This window comes from Gordionus sp. m RMFG-2023, chromosome 4 (genome assembly GCF_954871325.1).
Source record: "Gordionus sp. m RMFG-2023 chromosome 4, tfGorSpeb1-WG-v2, whole genome shotgun sequence".
Lineage (NCBI taxonomy): Eukaryota > Metazoa > Nematomorpha > Gordioida > Chordodea > Parachordodidae > Gordionus > Gordionus sp. m RMFG-2023.
This window is the reverse complement of record NC_088778.1, coordinates 5,208,712-5,231,404: the sequence shown is the minus strand read 5'-3', so window position 1 is coordinate 5,231,404 and position 22,693 is coordinate 5,208,712. Positions and strand designations below refer to the sequence as shown.

Genomic DNA, 22,693 nt, shown 5'->3' with positions numbered 1-22,693 from the left:
AAAACTCTTTATTTACATGAATAAATTTTTATAAGAAAGAAAGATATTTTGTTTGCCATGCTTTTAAATTAAAATTACACAAAATCAGTATTTATAAATTGAAAATATATAAATACCATATTTAGGATATAAAAATGATTCATTTTATATTAGGCAAGGCAATAACAATTGTGAAAAAATTAATAACATATTTATTGGTCTATTAGTTATTTTGTTTAAATCATTTTTATAATATAATTTAAAAAATTAAACATTATATTTAATTAAAAATACAATAAATATACAAAATATATTTTATTGATAATATTTAAAGATAGAGTTTATGTAATGGCCATACATTATTAATGTCGTATAAAATTAATATTAAATATTATATTTAATTAAAAATACACTAAATAAACAAAATATTAGTATTTTATAGATAATATTTAAAGAAGATAGAGTTCATGTAATGGCCATACATTATTAATGTCATATACAATAAATTAGTATTTATAAAGGGACAATATATAAATACCATGATAACTTAATTTATTTGGAAAAAATTAACATATTTAATAATATACTATATATATTAATAATAGATATAATATTATTTTATGACTTTTTAGTGGAGTTATATATAATGGGAACATTTTTTTATTTTTCGCTATTCTGATTTTCGCTGTTTCGTACCTAATTCATTTTTAGATGGGAACATTAACAGCGTCAGTTAATAACTTACAAATGCATTCATTAATCTCGACATCTAATCATAATTCCTTATTCCGGAACAATAATCAAAACAATTCTCTTCTACCTCCTATAGCTGTTTCGAATTTGATTCCAATGATTTTACCATTCGCAGAAAATCACATTCGCGATGTTTGGGCTCATAATTTAGAAGAAGAATTTAGAATTATACGAAAAATTTGTCAAAAATATCATTTTATTGCAATGGTAATTATTTATTATTAACATATTTCTTAATGTATTTTTTTTATCAGGACACAGAATTCCCTGGAGTAGTAGCCAGACCTATTGGGAATTTTAAAAGTGTTTCAGATTATCAATATCAACTTCTTAGATGTAATGTCGATTTATTAAATATTATTCAACTAGGATTTACATTTATGGATGAAAATGGTAAAACCCCACCTGGTTATCTGACATGGCAATTTAACTTTAAATTTAGTTTGAAGTAATTTGTTATTTTTTATAAATTCAATATTTTACTCTAAAATTTTTGTAAGCTTTTAGTTGTGTTAAAATTTGGGAATATGTTAAAAATATTACACATTTAAATTAAATATTAAATTTAATCGTTATATAAGTTTCTGAGCAAAATGATTTTTTCTAATATAATATTGTCCCACATTTAATATGACTAAATTTTATATAATTAACTACCTCATATCTCTAACTCTTATAACTGAATCCTAATCTTAAATCTTATCATCAAATTTCTTAAATCATTTATGATAATTAATACAATAATGTTCTTAACAGTTCCAAAAATTTAATTTTTAAATCATTATAAATAATATTTATAATGGTGCATTCATAAATGTTAATCCTTTTTAATTTCAATGCTTCACATAATAATTATATTACCCATTATTTATTAGAGAAAAACTCTTTTTTTAAAAAAAAATCAAATTAATAATTTAACTGTTTTGTTATATATTGTAGAAGTTTTAAATTTCGATGGAGAATTAGGCTAGTATTTAAATCTGTTTGGATTAAGTCTACATTGGTGGATTTTTTTCTTGCCTTCCCACACCTGCTCATACTTGGAATGGGCATTGTTGGGGTTTTTTTAAAAATATTTTTAACATTAGGCAAGTGGCCAGAGGGTTAAAAAATTTTTAAACTAATGGGCAGGCATGGGCATGTAAATTTTTGATATTTCTCAGGCAAATAGACAGAACAGACTTCAATTTATTAAAAATACTTCATAATATTGCATATTATATATGTTTAATTAAAACTACATTTAAATAAATAAAGAGCCAAACCAGTCATTAAAATAATCTTTAAACATTAGGTGGGGGGGGGGGGGTTAAACAAAAATTTTTGATAAATTGGGGGGTGGGGTGAGTAAATTGTTTAAAAAATTTATAAGTGAGCAGGTTGGTGAGTTAATGGGCAGGCTTTTTGGCTAAAAACCTGCCCATTGCAAACCTTTAGTTACAATAACATATTTATTTAAATTGTAAGCTCTGTATTTTTTGAAAAAAGCAAATTTTATAATTTTTATTCGGATCATACTTGGGGTTGCACATCTCCTTATTGGTGATTTAATTTCAGTATTAACCTATAGAAAAAACATATGATTGACCAATACATATAAATAGTCTAATAATTAATCAATTGTTTTAGCTAAAAAAGATATTGCATCAGTAATATATTATCAAAATTGATTATTTGAATAAAATAGGGATTAGAAATTTAGATTTTGTATTTCTTTTATCAATTATCTCCTTCCTTATACTTATTTAGATGGGCATGATACAAAAAATTATCAATAATAAAGTTTTATGTTAAAATATAATTTTACAAATTATGAATTTTCTCAAATGACAATAAAATTTAAAAAGCTACATGTATCCTTTAATAAAATATATATTTAATTAGTAGTAATATGACATTTATAATCTATTCACACAAAATATGTTAATATTAATATTTTCACTAAAACACCTTTTTAAAAAAAACTACATTTTAATATATACTATGCAAACAAAAATTTAATGGCTGGAAAAGATGTAATACATTTCACTAATCTTTCCTCACAAAGTTATCAACATTCACTCTCAATTATCGAATTTGCCATATAATTTTACTTTCCCCAAAAAATAATAATTTCAACTTTTATAAGTTAACATTTTTTACAATTTTTAATAAAAATATTTGAAGAACAATTTAATGTATTTGTAATAAAATTAAGTCTCCATGGATTATTTTTCATGTACTGTATTAATTAGATCTAAGATGAATTAAAATATAAATAGTACCATATGTAAACATAATAATACTATTAAATCAAAGTCAAGCATTTTATAAGCATGAATAACAAATCTCTTGAAATTCTCTAAAAATATGAATATATCTTATTTTTTCCTTGTATAAATAGAAAAATAATTTAATCAGCAGGTATCTCATTATTTTTTTTTTCGATATTAAATATCTTGATATTTTATCTAAATACTGCATTGGTGTATAAGTAGCATCTTATTTTCTCGTCTATTATACAGTATTTTATTTTTCTCTCTGTAACTTTTTTCCCATTAAGCAATTGAATGAATTTGATGTCCATATCTTGTTTTATTTGTTTTCAATATCAGTATAAAGATATAAATTGGGATGAAAATTTGTTATATCCTCTTTTAGAGAATGATGAAATCCTTCAACTTGGTTGTTTGTTCTTACTCCTTGAACATCATACATGTTCCGCATCTTATATTTAAATTTAGCATTTGAGTTAATCCAAGTACCTTTAATATATGTAAAAATTCTTAAGGAATCTAAATTAAAGGTATTTACTTCACTATTTAATTCAAAAAATGCCAATGGTAAGTTCATTTCAAGGTATCGACATTAGTCTGCTATAAAATCTCTTAAAATCAGGATTAAGATGACGGCACCCTATTACCCTGTATACGTCTTAAAATTCATTGACAATAATGAAAATCTTTTGACAGAAATGTTAAGTTTATTCATAGTAAAATTGCATAATGTTCTTCCTCAGATTCATCAGAATGGTTGTGAACATAATGTAAACTTCATATTTAATAATATACCTCTAAAGGTACAATTCCTTAGCCTACATTTAAATTAAATTCCAAATTTATGGTGTATATATAGATACTTATTTGAATATAATAAATTACGTTTTTTTTGGGAAAGAACTACATTTAAATCTGAGAATTGAATGTTATTAAATAATACTGGTAAAATTTCATAGCTATCAGCTGCTATAGAGATATCGACTACATCTTCTTCATCTATAAAACTTTCGTCTAAAAATGGAAAATCTACAGGGAGGCCTATCATTAAAGGCAAAGTCTCTTGATCCTCTTCCAACATGATACCAGCAATCCCTACACCACTCTCCCCAGCCTCTTGTTCAAGATTGATTACGGAAAAAACAGTCTCTTGATCTTCTTCCAACAGGATACCAGCAATCCCCACAACACTCTCCCCAACTTATTGTGCAAGACTGATAGCTCTGAAACTTTACCAGTATTATTTAATAACATTCAATCCTCATATTTAAATGTAGTTCTTTCCCCCAAAAAACGTAACTTATTTTATTCAAATAAGTATCTATATATTCACCATAAATTTGGATTTTTATTTAAATGTAGGCTAAGGCATTGTAGCAAGAGGTACATTATTAAATATGAAGTTTACATTGACACATATTCACAACCATCCTGATGAATCTCAGGAAGAGCATTATGCAATTTTACTATGAATAAACTTAATTTTTTTGATAGATCTTAGAGATTTTTATATATTGTTTTTTTTACTATAGATAGTTTTTATATATAAGCATTTTTAAAAATTTTACAGATTCTAAAGTGGCTCTTTTTTGCACCTATGAGCCCCTATATCCCGGGAAGCAGGCGTGCTAGCGAGCTAAAATAAACGGATTTCTCATTTTTTTTGCCTATCTATATCTAAATAATTCCAGACATTTAAAAACAATTTTAACAGGGGTCGGCCCAAAATGTGCCTTTTTTGATCTATTTGGCATGGAATGACTATTCTAACGAAACCATAAACCTCCGCCTACATAAATGACTATAAATATTAAAAAAAATCTATCACTTTACAGCGAAGGTTAGCATGACGAAAATTTAGAATCATTTGCATATTGGAAATCTCTTATTCCATGTTTTAATTTATACGACAAAGTTTTAACAGTAATTGTAAAATAATTATTAATACTATATCTTTTATAATATATATTTAGTTTATGAGGTCAGAAAATTAAATATTTGAGAGTATACTGTAATCATATTTTATATATCCACCATAAAAGAATTATTATTCAGGGAAAATAATTAATAATATTAACATGGTTTCCGATTTTCATAATATTAAACCGTAGCCTAATTTATTCCCTCTTTAAAAAAAATAAAAGATAAATGTTTTTCCACAATTAAAAAAATTACATTATTTAATATCCAGGTTTGGTATAAACAGGGATCTAAACCGAAACGAATATCGGTTCGGTTCGGGTTCAGATTCGGATAAAAATAACGGTTCAGGTTCGGTTCGTAAAAAGTAAAAATATCGGTTCGGTTCGAACCTCTAAAACCTGTTTGAACACTTATATTCAAACCTACATTTGAATTATGTATAGGGAAAATATTTTTTTATTTTATCATTAATTTAAAAAACACATATATAAAACATTTTTATTAATTGCACATTATAAAATAGTATTTAATTTATAAATATAAAATAAAAATATAAATCAATGATTTATTTTAATATGAACAATATTTTTTTTTTATACTTAAATTTTTTTTATTAAGCCGCACAATTACTATATTTTTAAAATTCGTCTCACTCAAATTACATCTATAAGGAGATAACATAAATTTAATTGTTGAAACACCTTTCCACACTAACTTGAGTAGCCGGCACTGCCAATATGATATCAGATTTGATGTGTCATTTATAATAATATTTTGGATTTAATTTTTCTTAAGCATTATAATTTATAAGCTTAAAATATTTAAAAAATATTGTAAAATTACAATATACTAAAATTTATAAAAATGATGACCTACACTTATCAATCAAATGTGTTTGATGATAATCTTTAAAATAATTCGAATATAATTGAAATCTAATAATAACCTACATATTATTTTATAAGCATAAAATTATGAGACTCGAACCGGTTCAGAGGCATTTTAGCGATTCGGTTCAGGTTCGACTGGAATTTTTTTAGCGGTTTAGGTTCGGTTCAGGTTCGATAAAAATTACCGGTTTTTAGCGGTTTAACGGTTCGGTTCAGGTTCGATTTGGATCCCTGGGTATAAAGTTTAAGTGACAATATAATTATATCAAAGCTACCCTTTTTTTAACGCGTGTCTCAATTCTTCATGGATTTTCTGGCGAAATTCAGCCAAATTAGCCAACTATGACTTTTATGGCGCGTTTTACCTTGACCTTAATTAGTATGTTACTTTAATCTTTCAAGGAATGACATGTACGCCCAGGACAGTATCGATTTGTTACAGAAGGCTGGTCTTCAGTTTCAAAAGCACGAAGAAGATGGGATAGATCCTGACGATTTTGCTCAATTGCTTATGATGTCCGGAACCGTCTTAATGGATAACATTAAATGGCTCTCATTCCATAGGTTATTAAGATGATATTGTATTTAACATTTAATTAATTAATAAATACAAAAGTTTATAAAAAATTTTGGTAAGCGGGTAGCTATTGAGCTACCCTAACCCATATCCATGTTTAACCGTAGGCTCGCCCAAGAGGTTTATCCTAGATAAATATTCGATTACCTTGAAAAAAAAAATTGTAGAGATCTGCAATAGACACATTTTTAGCATGCTATGGAAAGAGCCAAGCCAACCAATCAAATAATTTTTAAACATTTGGGTGGGTGGGGTGAGATTAATTTTTTTAATACAATGGTAAGACCGGGCATTTGGGTTAAAATCTGCCCATTGCAGACCTCCGCACCCAGACCACAAGGAAACAACTTCCTTTAAAAAAAAATAATGTATACAATTTTGTTTACTTTAAAAAATAACTATTTAATATTAAATGGAGATTATGTTCAACCTGCAACCTTTACATTTTAAAAATCATATGATTAATTAATTAATTTAAAAAAAAATTGAGTTTGTTCAGCACTTAATACTTTTTTTTTATATAAAAAAAACATGATTCAAATTTGTAATCTCGATTTTATATAAAATTCACTGCCAAGCCAAATAAAGCAATACAACCTTGTTTCATCGATAACCTTGAATAATTAATTTTTATTGTTTTTTATTTTATAAGCGATAACTAACATAGGTGTTGTTAAACGGCGCGCGATTTAGCCAATTTTTTTTAAATCTAGATTTTAGGCAAAATAATATTTTGCAAGCCTCAAAACCTTTGAGCAAAATCTCCTGGCTTACGGTGATGTTTTTTTTGGCTAAAATATTGGTTTAGCCGTTTAACAAACATTATAATTACATAATAGCCATTATTATTTTTTTAATAAAAGAATGAGATGGGATGTAAAAATTAATAGTATTTTTAAAAAGTCACATTTTCGTACTGCTAGCTCGATTGTGCCATGGAGTTCTAATGCCCAACGTTTTGAGTAAAATTTAAGTATTTTTTTTTGTTTAGAGAAGATTTAAATCATAAAAATCACAAAAGATTAGGAATTTTATGGAAAATTTGATCAAAAAAAAACTTGTATGAACATTCTCAAAAAAAATTAATCTTCAGAAGATCTGAATCTTTGAAATTTTGTTTTTATTTTTGAGAACATTACTATAACAACCAAAAAAGGCTATATATGAACCTAATCAACATTATTGACCACTTTGAAGATGCTAATAAAAATAAGTTATATAAACTTTACTTTTCTGAGAATTAATCTAGATATCAGTGGGGTCAGCTTATTCACTCGTTCGTTCATAATATTGTTATTTATTGAAGATTTATTCCCCATCTTCATAATAAAAACTACTTCTTATAGTGCCCACAAATTAAGCGTTTCAAACGTAAATAATGCATTTCAAATAGTATCGCGCAAATTGGTCATATTACCGCTTGACCTTAGAAGCCATTTTAAAAAACGCAAACTAGTTTGCATTTTTCGATAGTTTTTTTTATTCATTCATTTTGTACGTTAAGATTTTTTTTTCTCAAGAAGGCCGACAATAATAAGGGGCAGGGCTGTTCCCTTCATATAAATTAAATTAGAATGTTTATAAAATGTAAAATAAATAACTTATCTTTTAAAATGGAATATTTAGAAATTAATGAAAGAAAAGGGCAGACGATAATATAATTTACAAAAAACTTTTTTTATATATATAACAACTTACGCCGCATTTATAGTAAACGCGTTATCTTCAAGCGTTGCGATATTTAACGCAGCGTTATTATAGTTGATTCTTCATGTCGTAAGCTAATTTATGATAAAGCTAAAATAGAACTATTTTATATAATATTTAAAAAAAATTGTGTACCCTTTTATCGAATTCGCTATATCATCACATATTTCTTATTAACGCATCGCAACATATGTTTTTCAAAAAATATCACAGCGTTATCATCACAACGCTTCATATTTATAAATTTGTTCCTATTTATTGACTTTATTTTATAATAACGCTTGAACATAACGCGTTTATAAATGAGGCCTTAGTTAAAAATTTGAATCGACGATACTAATAAAAATGGCAACCTCAATTTAATTTAAGCAAGGAAGGCTGCGTTACGTTTTTTTAATTAAAAAATTACGGCAAAACGCAAACGTTTAATTTGTGCGCACTGTTATAACGTATATATTTTAATTTCTTATTTAAATCAAAGCGGATACGATTTTGGTTATCTATTAAAATTGTTGACCGTTAGTCCGTTGCCAGCTGACGAAAGCCAATTTTTTGAGCTGGTGCAAATATTCTTCCCGTATATCTACGACATTAAATACTTGATGAAAAGTTGTCGCAGTTTAAAAGGAGGTCTCCAGGAGATAGCCGATCAATTAGACGTATAAACCTTTAATCAAATATATTTTATGCTTCTTTATAATATCACCTATCTGGGCGGAAGTCAAGTTTGTTTGAGCCGAACCTCCGAAACATTATTTATATATTGATCGGATAACCCAAACCTTAATCTTTTGTAATCATAATCTTTATGACCTCTTTTGACTTATAAAGGGAGAACGTGTCATAAGGGGCATTTTCTTGAAATAATGCCAATCATCATAATTATATTTTAGTCTTAATTGCTGATTAAAATTAATGATATTATTATTATTGATTTAAAAACAATAATGTTAAGGGCATTTCTTGAATAATGTCAATCATGTTTGTAAATATTAAATAATATTATTAATTTTGTAAACAATAATGTTTTGCATATATATAAGCATAAAAATTAAGACTCTCACCTTATCTATATTTTTAACGATTTTTACCACCCTTCTCTTTCATATAAAATTATAAAAAAAAATAGCAAAAATTGTATATATATAAATGGGTATGCCAAAATAATAAAATACAGTTTATTCTGCTATTATTAATTTATTTCCAAAAGATCGGATCTGGTTAAATAGGACTGCCCCGAACCACAAATTTTTTACCGATCCGATATTACTAAAAACTATACCGATCCGATACTTTTATTGATTTTTATTTACTAATCTTTGTATATCAATGTCATAATACAATATTTTCAATTTTGAAAACCAACTAACTTTCACAAATGATTTGTTTTTTTTTGCAATGTTTATATTGAATGTGTTGTTAAACAACACCATTTGGCCAACTTTTTAAAAAAGGGCAAAATCAATATTTTCGCCAAAATATTATTGCCTAAGCCTCGAAATGTTGCCAATAGAAGTCTACCTTTCTGCCATTTGTGACCAAAATCTTGAGCTAAACATTTTAATTGGCTAAATCGAACAGTTTAACAACACTAGCTGAATTTGACTTGTTAGATAATTTTTAAAATCTTTTTCTTATTGCAAATAATTTAACAAAAAATAGTATAAAATTTGTAATTATTTATTATTATGAAATTATTTATAAAATAAAAATCATAAAATATCCAAAAACAATATCGGCACAACCCTAGTTTTAAATGATATCGGACTTATCGGGATTCTCCCGAAAATCATTAGCATCGATGCCGACCAGGTTTTGAGATGATTTATCGGACAATTATAATAAAAAAAACCACAAATCTTCCATTAAAAAAAAACTTGAAAATTTTAAGGCATAAATAAATACTGATATACAGCTAAAAAAATGATCGAGGGCTATTAAATTGATTTTTTAAAAAACATTTAGTGATATATATTATAAATTCTTATAAATTATTTATAAAAAGCTGGAAAGGATTGGGCCGCAACACACAGCTGGTAGCGATAGTTTATTAACTGGAGCCGCCTTTTTTAAAATGCGCGAGGTAAATCTTATTTTATATCAAAATATACTGTAAGCATTTCTAAAATAAAAAATCGAACGCATTTAACATTCATTGACAAAAATAAACGCGTTTCAGGTTCGTCCAAAAACTTTTATGAATAAATTAATTTTAAAAAAAAAAAATTTATTTTAATATTTAATTTAATATAAATAAATGTCCTGTACTTTTTAACACAATATATTACCCATATTTAAAATTGATAATTATATTTTGATGATAAATACAATAAAGTTCGTTAAAAAGAAAAGAAACGCCATTCGTCATTTTATTTTCAATAAAAAAAAACGAACTTCGTTCACTTGAACACGTTCGTTTACATCATTAATATCAATTAATTCTCTTTTAATTAATATTTATGCCAGCTTATAATAAAACTTTGATTCATTTTATTTATTTCTTTAATGTTAAAATTACTATGGGTCACTAGTTCTATTTGCTTTGACCTGATGGCCTTATATTTTTTTTTTCGATTTTCAGTTTCAATTTTTGTAATTTCGAAAATTTTGACCGAGCTCTAGCCTTGATTGGACCAATTCGGCTGACAAAATAAGTCGAAACTTGATCTGAATGCAGTCGACAATTTTTTTTTCTCTAAGTTTTGACATAGTCAGGACCGGTCTAATTTACCTTAACCTATAATAACATCTCTCGAGTGCACCGATGAAGCATAACTTCTCCTATTTGCTATCTTAAATATTTGTCTCCTTTATTAGTTCTAATTTTTTTATTTTTAAATTTAAAATCTTAGATGTATTTTGAAGATAGCATAGACGATATAAAGTATTCCGGTCATCTTTACGGTTTAGGCGCACCTTACAACACCCTTAACAATACTTCCACCACGAATACACTCATCAATAATAACGCTAATATCAACATCAATAATTCCAATTTTAATAACAATTTAAATTCAACTGCCAATATTCCACTGTCAAATAATGAATGAATGAATTGCATTTTGATCGTTAAAGAAATATATTTTATTTGTAATATATAAGTATTATTTAACAGCTATTTCTTTTTTTTTAAAAAATATTTCTTGAATGTTTGTTTAATAATGATTATTTTAAAATATATAATGACTGGCATTTTTATAAGTTAACTACATCTAATAACTGTCACTTTGTGATTAATAAGTATGAGTTGGAAAATCATTTCATTTCTAATTTTGATGAATATCTTAATGTTGGGCTTTCTTTCTTTTTTTAAAAAAATAATATACATTTTAGTTAAAAATATGCAAATTCAAATATCATAGACATAAAAATAAATTTATATAATTCCAATTTTAGATATTTAATTTGTCTTAAAATTGAATAGTATTTTCTAAAAAAAATCTATTTAAGCTCAATATTTAAAATTTGAATTATAAATGAGTTGGATTAAAGATACATACGAACCTATCCGAATCAGCCCGAGGATGAGGTTTAGTTCGGCTTAATGCATATCTATCTCTATTTCACATAAATTCGTCTCTTAACACTTTATAACCATATATAATCCGATCAGAGCAGTTTTAATTTAATTATTCATCACATAAAATCCATAATATTTTAACTGGTCTAAAAATGGAGATAACGACTATGAATATTAATTTTAAAATCTGGTTCTGATAATATTATAAAAGTTGGATCCGGTGTTTGTAGTTCATTTTCCTGGAACCGATTTCTGAACATTTTTAAATGGATTACTGCTTCAAAATGATGAAAATCACATATCAATCTAACAACCAAATCTGTATATACTGGTATAAATAATGCTATATGTATTACAAAAGTAACAGTATCATTTTTTTAAAGAAAAAATAAGGTAATCGCGTTACTTTTGGGAAAAATTACGAAGTAAAGTAACGCGTTGCTCTTTATTTCTTTCATTACTTATATTATATAGTCATTTTTATTTAATAAAAATCTCTGAATTTATGGTATTTTCTATTTATGTAATAAATATTTATAGATTGATAAAATAAGATAAAAACAATTTAGTAAAGTAATGGCGAGAGAGACACAAAATGCAATTACCTTCCTTTTGTGGGTAACATCGAGAATCATAAATACATTAATATATTTGTGAAACCATATAATCCGAGTGACGGAGAGTCTATAGAAGCATTGCCTACCTTGCCATTTTTCTTAAATAAATATTTAATACTATATGTTGCGTTGAAAAATTTAGAGTATTTTTACTGCGTTATCATTTTATTACTATTTATATTACGTTATTAAAATTAATATTATTTTTACTACGAAGTAAATACTAAAATGCTTTTTTTTCTTAATGCAAAGGTGAAAGAAAAACTTGTAAATTTTAATTTTGTCCTTTTTTTAATATCAAATTTATTATCTTAAATTCGATGATTAATTTAAAATGTTTTAAAATTGCAAATGTGTTCTAAATTTATTGAAAGTAATATTTAGCACAAGAAATTCTGATGTGAAGAAGTTGATTATTGCAAAATAAATAATAAAACCAATTTTACAAATATAAAAAGAAATGAAAACTTGCAAGTTTGATTTATCCATCTAAAAATATGATATGCTCACTGGATGGGAATTTTCTATATTATTACTCATGCCGTCATCCATTGATCATTAAATAATTTTTGCCTCCTATCAGTACTTCATTTAGCTTCATATTTACTTTCAATCACCAGACAGTTTATTGGCACTGCATCCCCTTCTTACATTAGTGAAGTTCAACTAGAAGTTAAGGAAAAAATAGATTTTTTTTACCACAATTCATTAAAAAATTAACAAATTTGATAAGTAATTTTTAAAAAAAACAATAAGGAAATAAGTTTAAAATACCTTAAATCGATTTCACATGATTACTATTTTTTTAATGTATATATATATTAAAAAATGAATAAACCTGTGCTTGTATAGTTTAGTATAAACGAATTAGTTTAATATATAAGTTGCAATAGAAGGATTTCACTGAATAGGGTAGATCTACATAACTTTTTTTATCTAAAAATTAATAAATATTGATACTCCCAAACTTAAAAATGAAGTAACTATTAATAAATATAATGAAAAGTATAAATAATGGATTCAGAATTTTAATTAGTAAAATTTATCCGCAAAAATGGGAAATTACAGACGTTACTATAAAATCAATAAAAGACTAAATAAAAAATAAATAGTAAAACGTTAAAATGAGATGATACTATTCTTTTTCGAATTATTCTTAATCCTATCATACAAGATAATATCAAATTGTATACTTATAATACAGGACAAAGATATTATAATAATTTAATTTGATGGAACTGAACATTATTCAGTTTAATACAAATTTTTATTTTATCCAACCCCAGGCAATAGTTAGCATAAGCTATGGCTTATGCTTTTTTAATTCATCGATTCATGTTCATTTATTTTCTTGACTCTGTTTTATGGATAATTCAGCACCACTAAAAACAATTCACGATTATGCCAAAGAGGTATTCATTATACATAATATAAAATAATTCTTTTAAGAAATCAAATTACATATTAAAATATACGCTAGCTGGTCATACAAGATCAGTTTCATCCTTAAAATTTAGTCCTAATGGGGAATGGTTAGCAAGTTCATGTAAAATATATACATAAAATATCATGTATACCAAAAATTTGTAGCTGCCGACAAATTAGTAAAAATTTGGGGTGCCTATGATGGCAAATTTGAAAAAACTATAGTTGGACACACTTTGGTTATATGCATATCTTATTGATATTTAAAATAATGAATTTAGGGTATATCAGATATTGCATGGTCAAGTGATAATAAGTATATAGTAACTGCATCAGATGACAAAACACTAAAAATATGGGATGTTAATTCAGTATCTCAAATATTTTATATTTAATTTAAATGTATTATTTAGGCCAATTGCCTAAAAACCTTAATTGGTCATTCAAATTATGTGTTCTGTTGTTCATTTAACCCACAATCAAATATGATTGCATCTGGATCAGTATAAAATTTATTTATTTAATTTGTTCTAAGCTATCCAATTTAAAAAATTTCAAAGTTTTAAAATTTTAATGAAATATGTTAAATTTTTCTAGATATTTGGACATGTTTATATCTATAGATTTAAAAAAGACTTATTTCTTCTTTTTTGATAGTTACAAAAATTTATGTCAATTTTGTAATATTTTAGATAGTCTTATTTAATTTTTTTAGTTTGACGAAAGTGTACGTTTATGGGATGTTAAAACTGGGAAATGTTTAAAAATATTGCCAGCTCATTCAGATCCAGTGTCTGGAGTAGATTTTAATAGAGATGGCTCATTGATTGTTACCAGTAGCTATGATGGATTAATGTAATTTTTTTTTACATTTGATTTTTCAATTAATTTTTAGACGTATTTGGGATTCTGCTACTGGTCAATGCCTTAAAACATTATTAGGTTTATAATAATACATAAATGATAATAATTTATATATAATTATAGAAGAAGAAAATTTTCCTGTTTCATATGTGAAGTTTTCCCCAAATGGAAAATTCATTTTAGCTGCATCTCTTGACAGGTTTTTATTTTAATAAAACTTTATATTTTAAACTTAAAATTACAGTAAATTAAAATTATGGGATTATACCAAAGGAAAGGTAAATAAAAATAAAAAATTATTAATTGTTTTAGTGTTTAAAAACCTACAAAGGTCATCAAAATCAAAAATATAGTATATTCGCAAATTTTTCAATAACAGGAGGAAAAGTGAGTTTTTTTAAAATACCTATTTGTATTAACAATTACTAGTGGATTGTTTCTGGATCCGAAGATAATAATGTATATATATGGAATTTACAAACCAAACAAATAGTGCAAAAACTCACGGGACACACTGGTAATTAAATATAAAAGCATATGTAATTTGCTTTGGTAACCTCCATTCCAAGTCTATAACAATGAGATCCTCTTAAGAGCACTGTAAATACAATTTTTTGTGTTAACACTCAAATAGGTTGGAGCTAACTCTTGCTCCTACAATTTAAAAATGAGCTAGCTCCCATTATTGACTTTTTAAAGGAAACCAGCTTCCACTAAAATTAAAAAAAGAAGTACAGCTCCTTTGATTTTAATTATTTTTTAATGTAATATACACAAAACAAAATCTTTTTTTTATCTATTCAAAGAAAATGGTGGTTGTTTGAGATAATTTATAATCTTTTACAATTTAAAAATGAGCTAGCTCCCATTATTGACTTTTTAAAGGTAACCAGCTTCCACTAAAATTTAAAAAAGAATTACAACTGCTCCTTTGATTTTAATTATTTTTTAATGTAATATACACAAAACAAAATCTTTTATTTATCTATTCAAAGAAAATGGTGGTTGCTTGAGATAATTTATAATCTTTTATTTGCTAACCTTAAATGTATTTAGTCTACTAATGATGTGCTCAACAGGAGCACTAGAGAAAAGATTAGTATTATATTTTATATAAATATTTTTTAAATCATATTATAATTATTGAATAAATATATTTATTATAGTATTGTTTAAAAAATATTTGTCAAATATATTCTCTTCCTGATAATCTTTATTTGATTGACTCCAAAATAATTTTCTAAATCATTGAAAGACATTTTTTGGTCTGATAGTAGGTATATTTATGTTTGGAATAAATTTCCTTATAAATTTAACCAATTTATTTTTTAGTTCTCTACTTTGAACCCTTTCTATGCATGTAACTTGGCCTAGACTTCAAAAGTGTGCTTATCTTCAACACCTTTTAAGATTAAGGCTGCAGACTTTGTTGTTATGATTTTGATAGAATTTTTTTATACCCAATTAAGTATCTTCTACACTTTAAACTTTTTTACTTCGTCTCTTTAACCTCCTATAAGACGCCAATGAAAGGTTTAAAATAAATTTTATTTTATCAAATTAAATTTTAAAGTTCAAAAGATAATACTACTTCAAAATGATATGTATATATTAATTATATGATAATAAATAATCGATTGTATTAACATATAATCTAAAATACCATTAATCGTTACATTACAGTTTTTAATTTATTTCATATTCTAAAAAATATCTTCCATGTTTTATAAATTTATATTATTTTTATTGTATTTCATTCATCAAAAATACATTTAATTAAGATTATTTTTTAAACAATCTATGATAATATTTAAAAAAGTGGAGGAGCGACACTCCTTCCAAGATAGAGCTAGCTCCCACTCCCAATTTTTGAAATGAAATCATCTGGCAACACGGGTTGAAGGGATAGATATTTATATATATATAAATAGTTTAAAAATTAAATAATTGATTTTAACTTAGAATTATTTCTAACCCTCCCCGTTCTCAACAGTCGATACTCATTTTGTAAAACAAATAAAATTTTCATGTATGTTATTTATATCATAATTTATTTTGTTTGAATATTTTTATAACACAATAGATGTTGTACTGTGCACAGCATGTCACCCCACTCAAAATATTATAGCATCGGGATCGTTGGAGAATGATACAACAATCAAACTATGGCATAGTACTAATTAGTGTTTAAATTCTCACCTTATAGACAATATTTGTGATATTTTAATATATTATATATGTATATTTAAACAAAGTATTATATTTGATAAAATGGTATTCATTATTATTCTGCTTTATGACTAGTTTTGCTAAATCACCTATCTTTAGTCAACTCTAAAATAGCTTAACTCATTTCATACCATAAAAATTTATTCCAATTTTTTTAAACTGAGAATCAAATTAATCCTTATAATTATTCCATTACTAAAAAAAAGACACGTAATAACTACCAGTAAAATTTAAATTATATTGTGCGACTTTTTATTTTTATTTAATATACTCAAGCATACATATAATTTCGAGATAGAAATTTCTAAATTGAACCGACAAATGTTAGCACATACATCGCATTTATCCATTAGCCTTTTTTATCTGTTTTCCCTTCTGTTTTGCTGAGGGATATATTGCCGATGTTATTGGTTTTTTCATTCGTAAATGGAGGTAAAGAGAAAAAGGGAATTTTCCCTCTTTGCCAATCATATAAAACGAGTTTAGCGGCTGTCGATATATCAGGGTCACCTCCTTTCAACAGTTTCCCTAATCTGATGGCTAAAGCTGATAAAAATTCTTGGCTGTCTAAATTTTTTATTTCATTTTTAGGTGATAGTTTGATCGAGTTTCCTTCACCTACTTCTGTATCTAAAACTTGTTCCTTCAAAATTGTACTATTTTTTGAATTCTTTTCGTTGGTTTCTTTATCTATGTCTTTAGATGAATCGTTAACTTTTAAGGGTTTCACACTTTCCGTTAATGGTTCCTTAATAACCTTTTTGTCTGTAGTAATTAAGGGGTCTTTACCTAAATTTTTTTCTTCCGTATTATCAAGACTAATTTGCGTAGATGAGAAATGATGCTTTTGTAAATCGTAGGCATTGAGTAAGTAAGATTGATGTGACATTTTATCGATCAGCGTTTGAATATGATTTTCTGGATCCTTTACATTTTCTACCCTCACCTTTTAAATAGGGTTATATTGACAAAAATATAGATTTAAATATATATTCTTTCAGTATTTTACTCGACTTATAACAATCATATCTTTTCAAGCATATATTTTATATCAAAATAAGAAAGAAGGAATTCATTCAAATTTAAATTCATATTATATAATTATGTTACTCCTCTAACCTGAAAAAAATTATAGTGAATAATATGGATTTAAGGTAGTATTTTAAGAATTTCTTGAACAGTAGAATAACGGATTAAAAAAGTCAAAATTTATCAAAAAGTAAGGTGAAACTATCGATCTTTATTTTCAAAACAAATATTTTTTTTCTATTATTCTTTTTGTTATATTGAAAAAATTTTAAAAGTATGTTTTAAAAGATGTCATATTATAGCTAATAAGAATGTTTTAAAAAATAAAGAAACTCACTACGCCTTTTAAGATCAGGTCTGATTCCGAATTTCCTTCAGGATAAACAACGCCAGGACAGTCTATCAGGTATATACGATTCATGAGCGTTATATACTGCCAAACCTATATTATCAATAAAGGGGTTATTATGACTAACAAGGCTTTTTTTAAAATATTTATTATGCTTCTACAACTATTCTATTCGGAGTTCAAAACCTTGACAAAAAGGGGTTCTACTTCCAGTTTTTGAATATATTTTTATAAAAGGATTAGGGAATTTCATACTTTTGTATGTCCTGGAGTGGAAGCAACCTCACATACCTTTTTCGATTTTAGCGAATTTATGATGGAGCTCTTACCCACATTTGGATAACCGATAAATCCCACACTTATTTGCTTTCTTTCTGGGTGTAACTGTGGTATAAAAATATAATATAGGAAAATTGCCTATTAAATAGTATAAGTATAACATAATGGAAATGCTAAAAAGGAAGAATTAGTCATACGATTGTAATATTTAACAATAAATGTTTAATAATTTAAATTCTTAGATAAACTCCTAATAAGATTGAACCTTATTTTTCATATTCTGAAACGAAATTCTATCATGGTCAAAAGAAATTTTTAAATGATTCGTAGGGTTTAATATGTCTTTTTTTTAAAAAATGAGAAAATCTGTTTATAATCAAAAAAATATAATTTAGCTATTAAATTTTAACTTTAGCGAATTGTCGAAGCAAGTTGATGAGAGACCCCTTACCAAAACATTCATTGATAGAAGCCTTGTAGGCCAACGTAGGATACTGTTTAGACAAGTAAGCAACCCATTTTTTGCACACCCAATTAGGGATGAGATCACATTTATTCAAGATAAAAATCAGATGTTTGTGTGCTTTCTTGTGCTTCAAAAATGATTCAATGTGCTTGGATCGAGTTCCCTGGGGATCCCTTGCATCTAAGACCTGTATCAAAACGTCGGCCGAATCTATTACCTGTAAGGGAAGTAAATGCGTTTTAAATTTGTGTTATTAAAAAAATTATAAAGAGTATTTTTCAGTTATAGATATCTAATTATCCGACAAAAAACAGATAGGGAAAGGGGGCTACCCAACCCTGTAATAATAATTTTTAAAAATATCAAATTTTAAACCACATGGATTATTTTAGAAATATGAATTAAAGGCGAGAAATAATATGTTGGATAGTGTTGTTATAGCGAATTTTTAAAACGACTAACTCAATATTTCAGCCAGAAATATATTGCCCAAGCCTCGAGGCTTTGATAATAGGTAAACCTTTGTGCTATCTATGACCAAAATTTTGAGGCTTGCGTTTTCCTGGCTAAAATAATGAGCTAGCCGTTTTTAAAAATCGAGTTTAAAACACTACTGCTGGATATTGAATATGCCAATTTTAAACGCAAGACAATTTTTATGTGTAATAAAAACCAAAAGACAAATAAAAATAAAGGCAGATTTTAAAAAAGTACTTCCGCTTTATTACAAGATTCAATTTGGTAGTAGGTCCAAATATATATTTTTTATTATATCGCTATTCGATGGTACCAGCCACCCAAGTTAGCATATGTTAAATTCATTCTTCTTTATTATAGATATAATTTAATTGAAGAGAATCTTGAAAATGTTTTAATTGTACATGGCCAGAGATCCTTAAAACCCAGTCCAAACAGGCTCTGGCTTCTAATTTTTAAAAAAATCGAATTGGGCTGGGTCTGGCCTAATATATATATATTTTTTTAAATTTAAGCCAGGTTTAAACTTTATAATATGATATATATTTTTAATTTTTTTTGCAAGAAACAAAACACCAATATTTATTTTTTATTTGTGAAATTATTTTTAATAGTAAATATATAATATATTTAAATAAATTTGGGCTAGGTCAGTCAGGCAAATAATTTGTATTTTAGTTTTGGGTCAAGTTTTTCTGGATAAATAAAAATAAAATTAGGCCAGGTTTGAAGAATTAGGCCCAATGCAGATCATTGTATATGTAGAGAATAGTGATAAAATTTAAAAAAACGCTTGTATGCAAAATATATGAACCAGTTTTTTAAAGGTTCAAACTAAACTGATATTATTATTCTTATAATCGAAACAGAACCGTTATAATTATCTGAAGTAATATTCATTAAATCTTGATCCTAGGTTATAAGGACAACTTTATAGAAAACATGTTATGTTCAAGTAGTGTGTTATTTAGATAATCAAAAAAGATATGTTGCAATATGATGATAAAAAAATATATGTGACATGATTATAAAAATAATAACAAAATTACATTAAGTTTTTATTAACAAGTGGAAGATCATTTAATTTAATATTTATTATAAAGCAGAAGATTATTGGATATTATTGCTTTAATTTACTATAAATTCTAAATAAGGCTCTTTTATTTATTTAAAAAATTTTGTTTTGTAATTATCCTTTTTATGGCCAACTGGATTGTGACCTTCACTAAAATGGATAACTTCAATGATTGAGCTGCTTAAATGAAATTCATATTGATGAAAAAATTTAGGCAGATAAATTTTTAAAAAATATTGAACCCAAATTAAGGGCATAAAAGTATAAGAAATTTAAAAAAAAACTTTGTATAGTTCATTCCAAATTCGTTTTGATTGCCCTTTGCTAAATACAGTATCAGAAACTAAATAATTCACAGGATGTGGATCTACATTTAGAGGATATTTGTTGTTGAGAACAGTAGTGGAAGTTAAAATATCCTGTGATTTACTTTCAAACTTTTCTGTATTTTCATTAACTCGTGAAACAAGTTCCTAACGATATAAGTTTTTAATACATTAAAATAGGATTTTAAAAAATACATTAAAATTATAACTAAAGAAAATAATTATATTATCAGAGAAATATAGTAACATGTTTTTTTTAATTACTATCAAAAATATTTCAAAATTTACTGAATTTTATTAATTCATTAACTAGAACAAGCCAAATATAAATTTTGTGCACTTCATAATCCATGCTATTGATATTTGGTCTTTTTCTATTTGAACGTTTTCCAAACACATCTTGAAATTTAGTAACTTGCAATATATGGGGTTGGGCAAACTATATTTAAGATTTAGCATTACTCATAATTATCAATTATACTTTTTTCTTTTCATGCAAAAGGGTAGTTGGTAGTTTAGATGGAGTAATTATAACTTGATATGGATCATTTAGTGCTGTGTGAATATTATCTTTGAATTTCTGTAAAGTATCTTGAGTTATGGTTCTTGTATTTCCTGATTAAAACTAATATAGTGCCCATTAATAATGATTTTACTCACCAAACCATTTTCTATTAGGTTGAATACGAACTTGAGTCCCAGATGCAAGAATTGATTGAAAAGGAGCTTGTTTAACAATTTTTCCATCTTTATTTCTTTAAGATAACTTTACAAACGATATTATATAATAAATACCTTATTGGCTTGCCAGATTTGGCTATCTTAAGCCTATTTTCTGTGGCTTTATCTCGCGTCGTAAAGTGTTTTTTCTTTTGCACAATTTTCATTTTCAGTTGAGTAAGTTTTGGTCTAAAACACTTATTGTCTAATAACTGCGAATATTATAATATCAACGATATTTTCAATTATATAATATTTCATTTATTAAGTATAAAATAATTATTATTTAGAACAGATTTTCTTAATAGATGTCTATAATTTTAATTATATCAGAAGGATTAAGACTATAAATATATAAAAAAATTGATGGGAGAAGAAAAGGGGGGGGGGGGGGTGAGGATTCATTTTTTATTTTTAAATTAATTATTAAATTAGAATAAAAATAAAAATAACTATTAGAAAACACTCAGATAATATTGGAATTTCAAAATAAAATTTTACTTCTTTTTAAATGTATTTTGTACAGTTATAATTTTTTCTTATACTTTAACTTTTAAATTCGGTATTCATGTGTAAGATAAGATTAAATGCAAAAATTTTAAATTTTGCTTTCTTAAAAATATAAAACTTGTATATTAAGATGTAAAATTTTATAATAATCTTTATTTATAATTCATCAATTGTTATTAAAAAATATAAATAATATAATTACTATATTTTGTAATAAACATAATGTAATATTTTAATATAAAACATTATTTTGTAATAAACATAATTTAATATTTGAATATAAAACAAATAAAACGTTTTAATGTTTAGTTTGATTCAAATAAAAATTATTTTATTCAAATTAACTTAAACAATACACAAAATAAAATTAAGATTTGTAACGACTCCATTAAGCAATGACGTATATAAGTATATTGGTAGATCGGTGGTTTCCGTAACATTATTTATTTATTAAATTTAGGAAACATTATATCCATTTATCTTTTTAACATATAATAATATGTTCAATATAATTTGATATTGTATTTAACCTTGCATACCTATTATGTAGTGTTTTTAAACGGCTCGATTTGAGCCGATTTTTAAAAATGGCTAACTCAATATTTTATCCACTGTTAAGGGTTGGCAGGGAGTAAGCAAGATTAAACTAAAAGATTTACAACTTTTAATAAATAAATTTTAAAAATATTACAACTAAAAAATATATAATAAATTTATTCTTTA

At 25.6% G+C, this 22,693-nt stretch overlaps 3 protein-coding genes across 3 annotated transcripts; 2 read left to right on the top strand and 1 right to left on the bottom strand.

Moving 5' to 3' along the window:
• Window positions 1-637: 637 nt before the first annotated feature.
• On the top strand, window positions 638-11,266 carry LOC135929109 (CCR4-NOT transcription complex subunit 7-like). The gene is made up of 6 exons (XM_065465616.1): window positions 638-939; window positions 987-1,180; window positions 6,203-6,364; window positions 8,566-8,743; window positions 10,090-10,167; window positions 10,937-11,266. The coding sequence occupies exons 1-6, from the start codon at window positions 691-693 to the stop codon at window positions 11,132-11,134; spliced, it is 1,059 nt and encodes a 352-aa protein (XP_065321688.1). The 5' UTR covers window positions 638-690; the 3' UTR covers window positions 11,135-11,266.
• Window positions 11,267-13,537: 2,271 nt separating this feature from the next.
• LOC135927779 (WD repeat-containing protein 5-like) lies at window positions 13,538-16,797 on the top strand. Its single transcript, XM_065463961.1, has 12 exons — window positions 13,538-13,633; window positions 13,671-13,767; window positions 13,812-13,885; window positions 13,928-14,017; window positions 14,060-14,149; window positions 14,362-14,501; window positions 14,542-14,588; window positions 14,634-14,709; window positions 14,755-14,788; window positions 14,823-14,897; window positions 14,940-15,027; window positions 16,594-16,797. Exons 1-12 carry the CDS (start codon window positions 13,586-13,588, stop codon window positions 16,692-16,694), a joined length of 960 nt encoding a protein of 319 aa, XP_065320033.1. The 5' UTR covers window positions 13,538-13,585; the 3' UTR covers window positions 16,695-16,797.
• A 190-nt stretch (window positions 16,798-16,987) lies between these two features.
• Window positions 16,988-21,671, bottom strand: LOC135927912 (uncharacterized). Its single transcript, XM_065464171.1, has 9 exons — window positions 21,536-21,671; window positions 21,401-21,495; window positions 21,222-21,355; window positions 21,081-21,179; window positions 20,699-20,887; window positions 18,807-19,079; window positions 18,373-18,501; window positions 18,106-18,210; window positions 16,988-17,685 (listed from the first exon to the last, which is right to left on the bottom strand). Exons 1-9 carry the CDS (start codon window positions 21,625-21,627, stop codon window positions 17,089-17,091), a joined length of 1,713 nt encoding a protein of 570 aa, XP_065320243.1. The 5' UTR covers window positions 21,628-21,671; the 3' UTR covers window positions 16,988-17,088.
• Window positions 21,672-22,693: the final 1,022 nt, after the last annotated feature.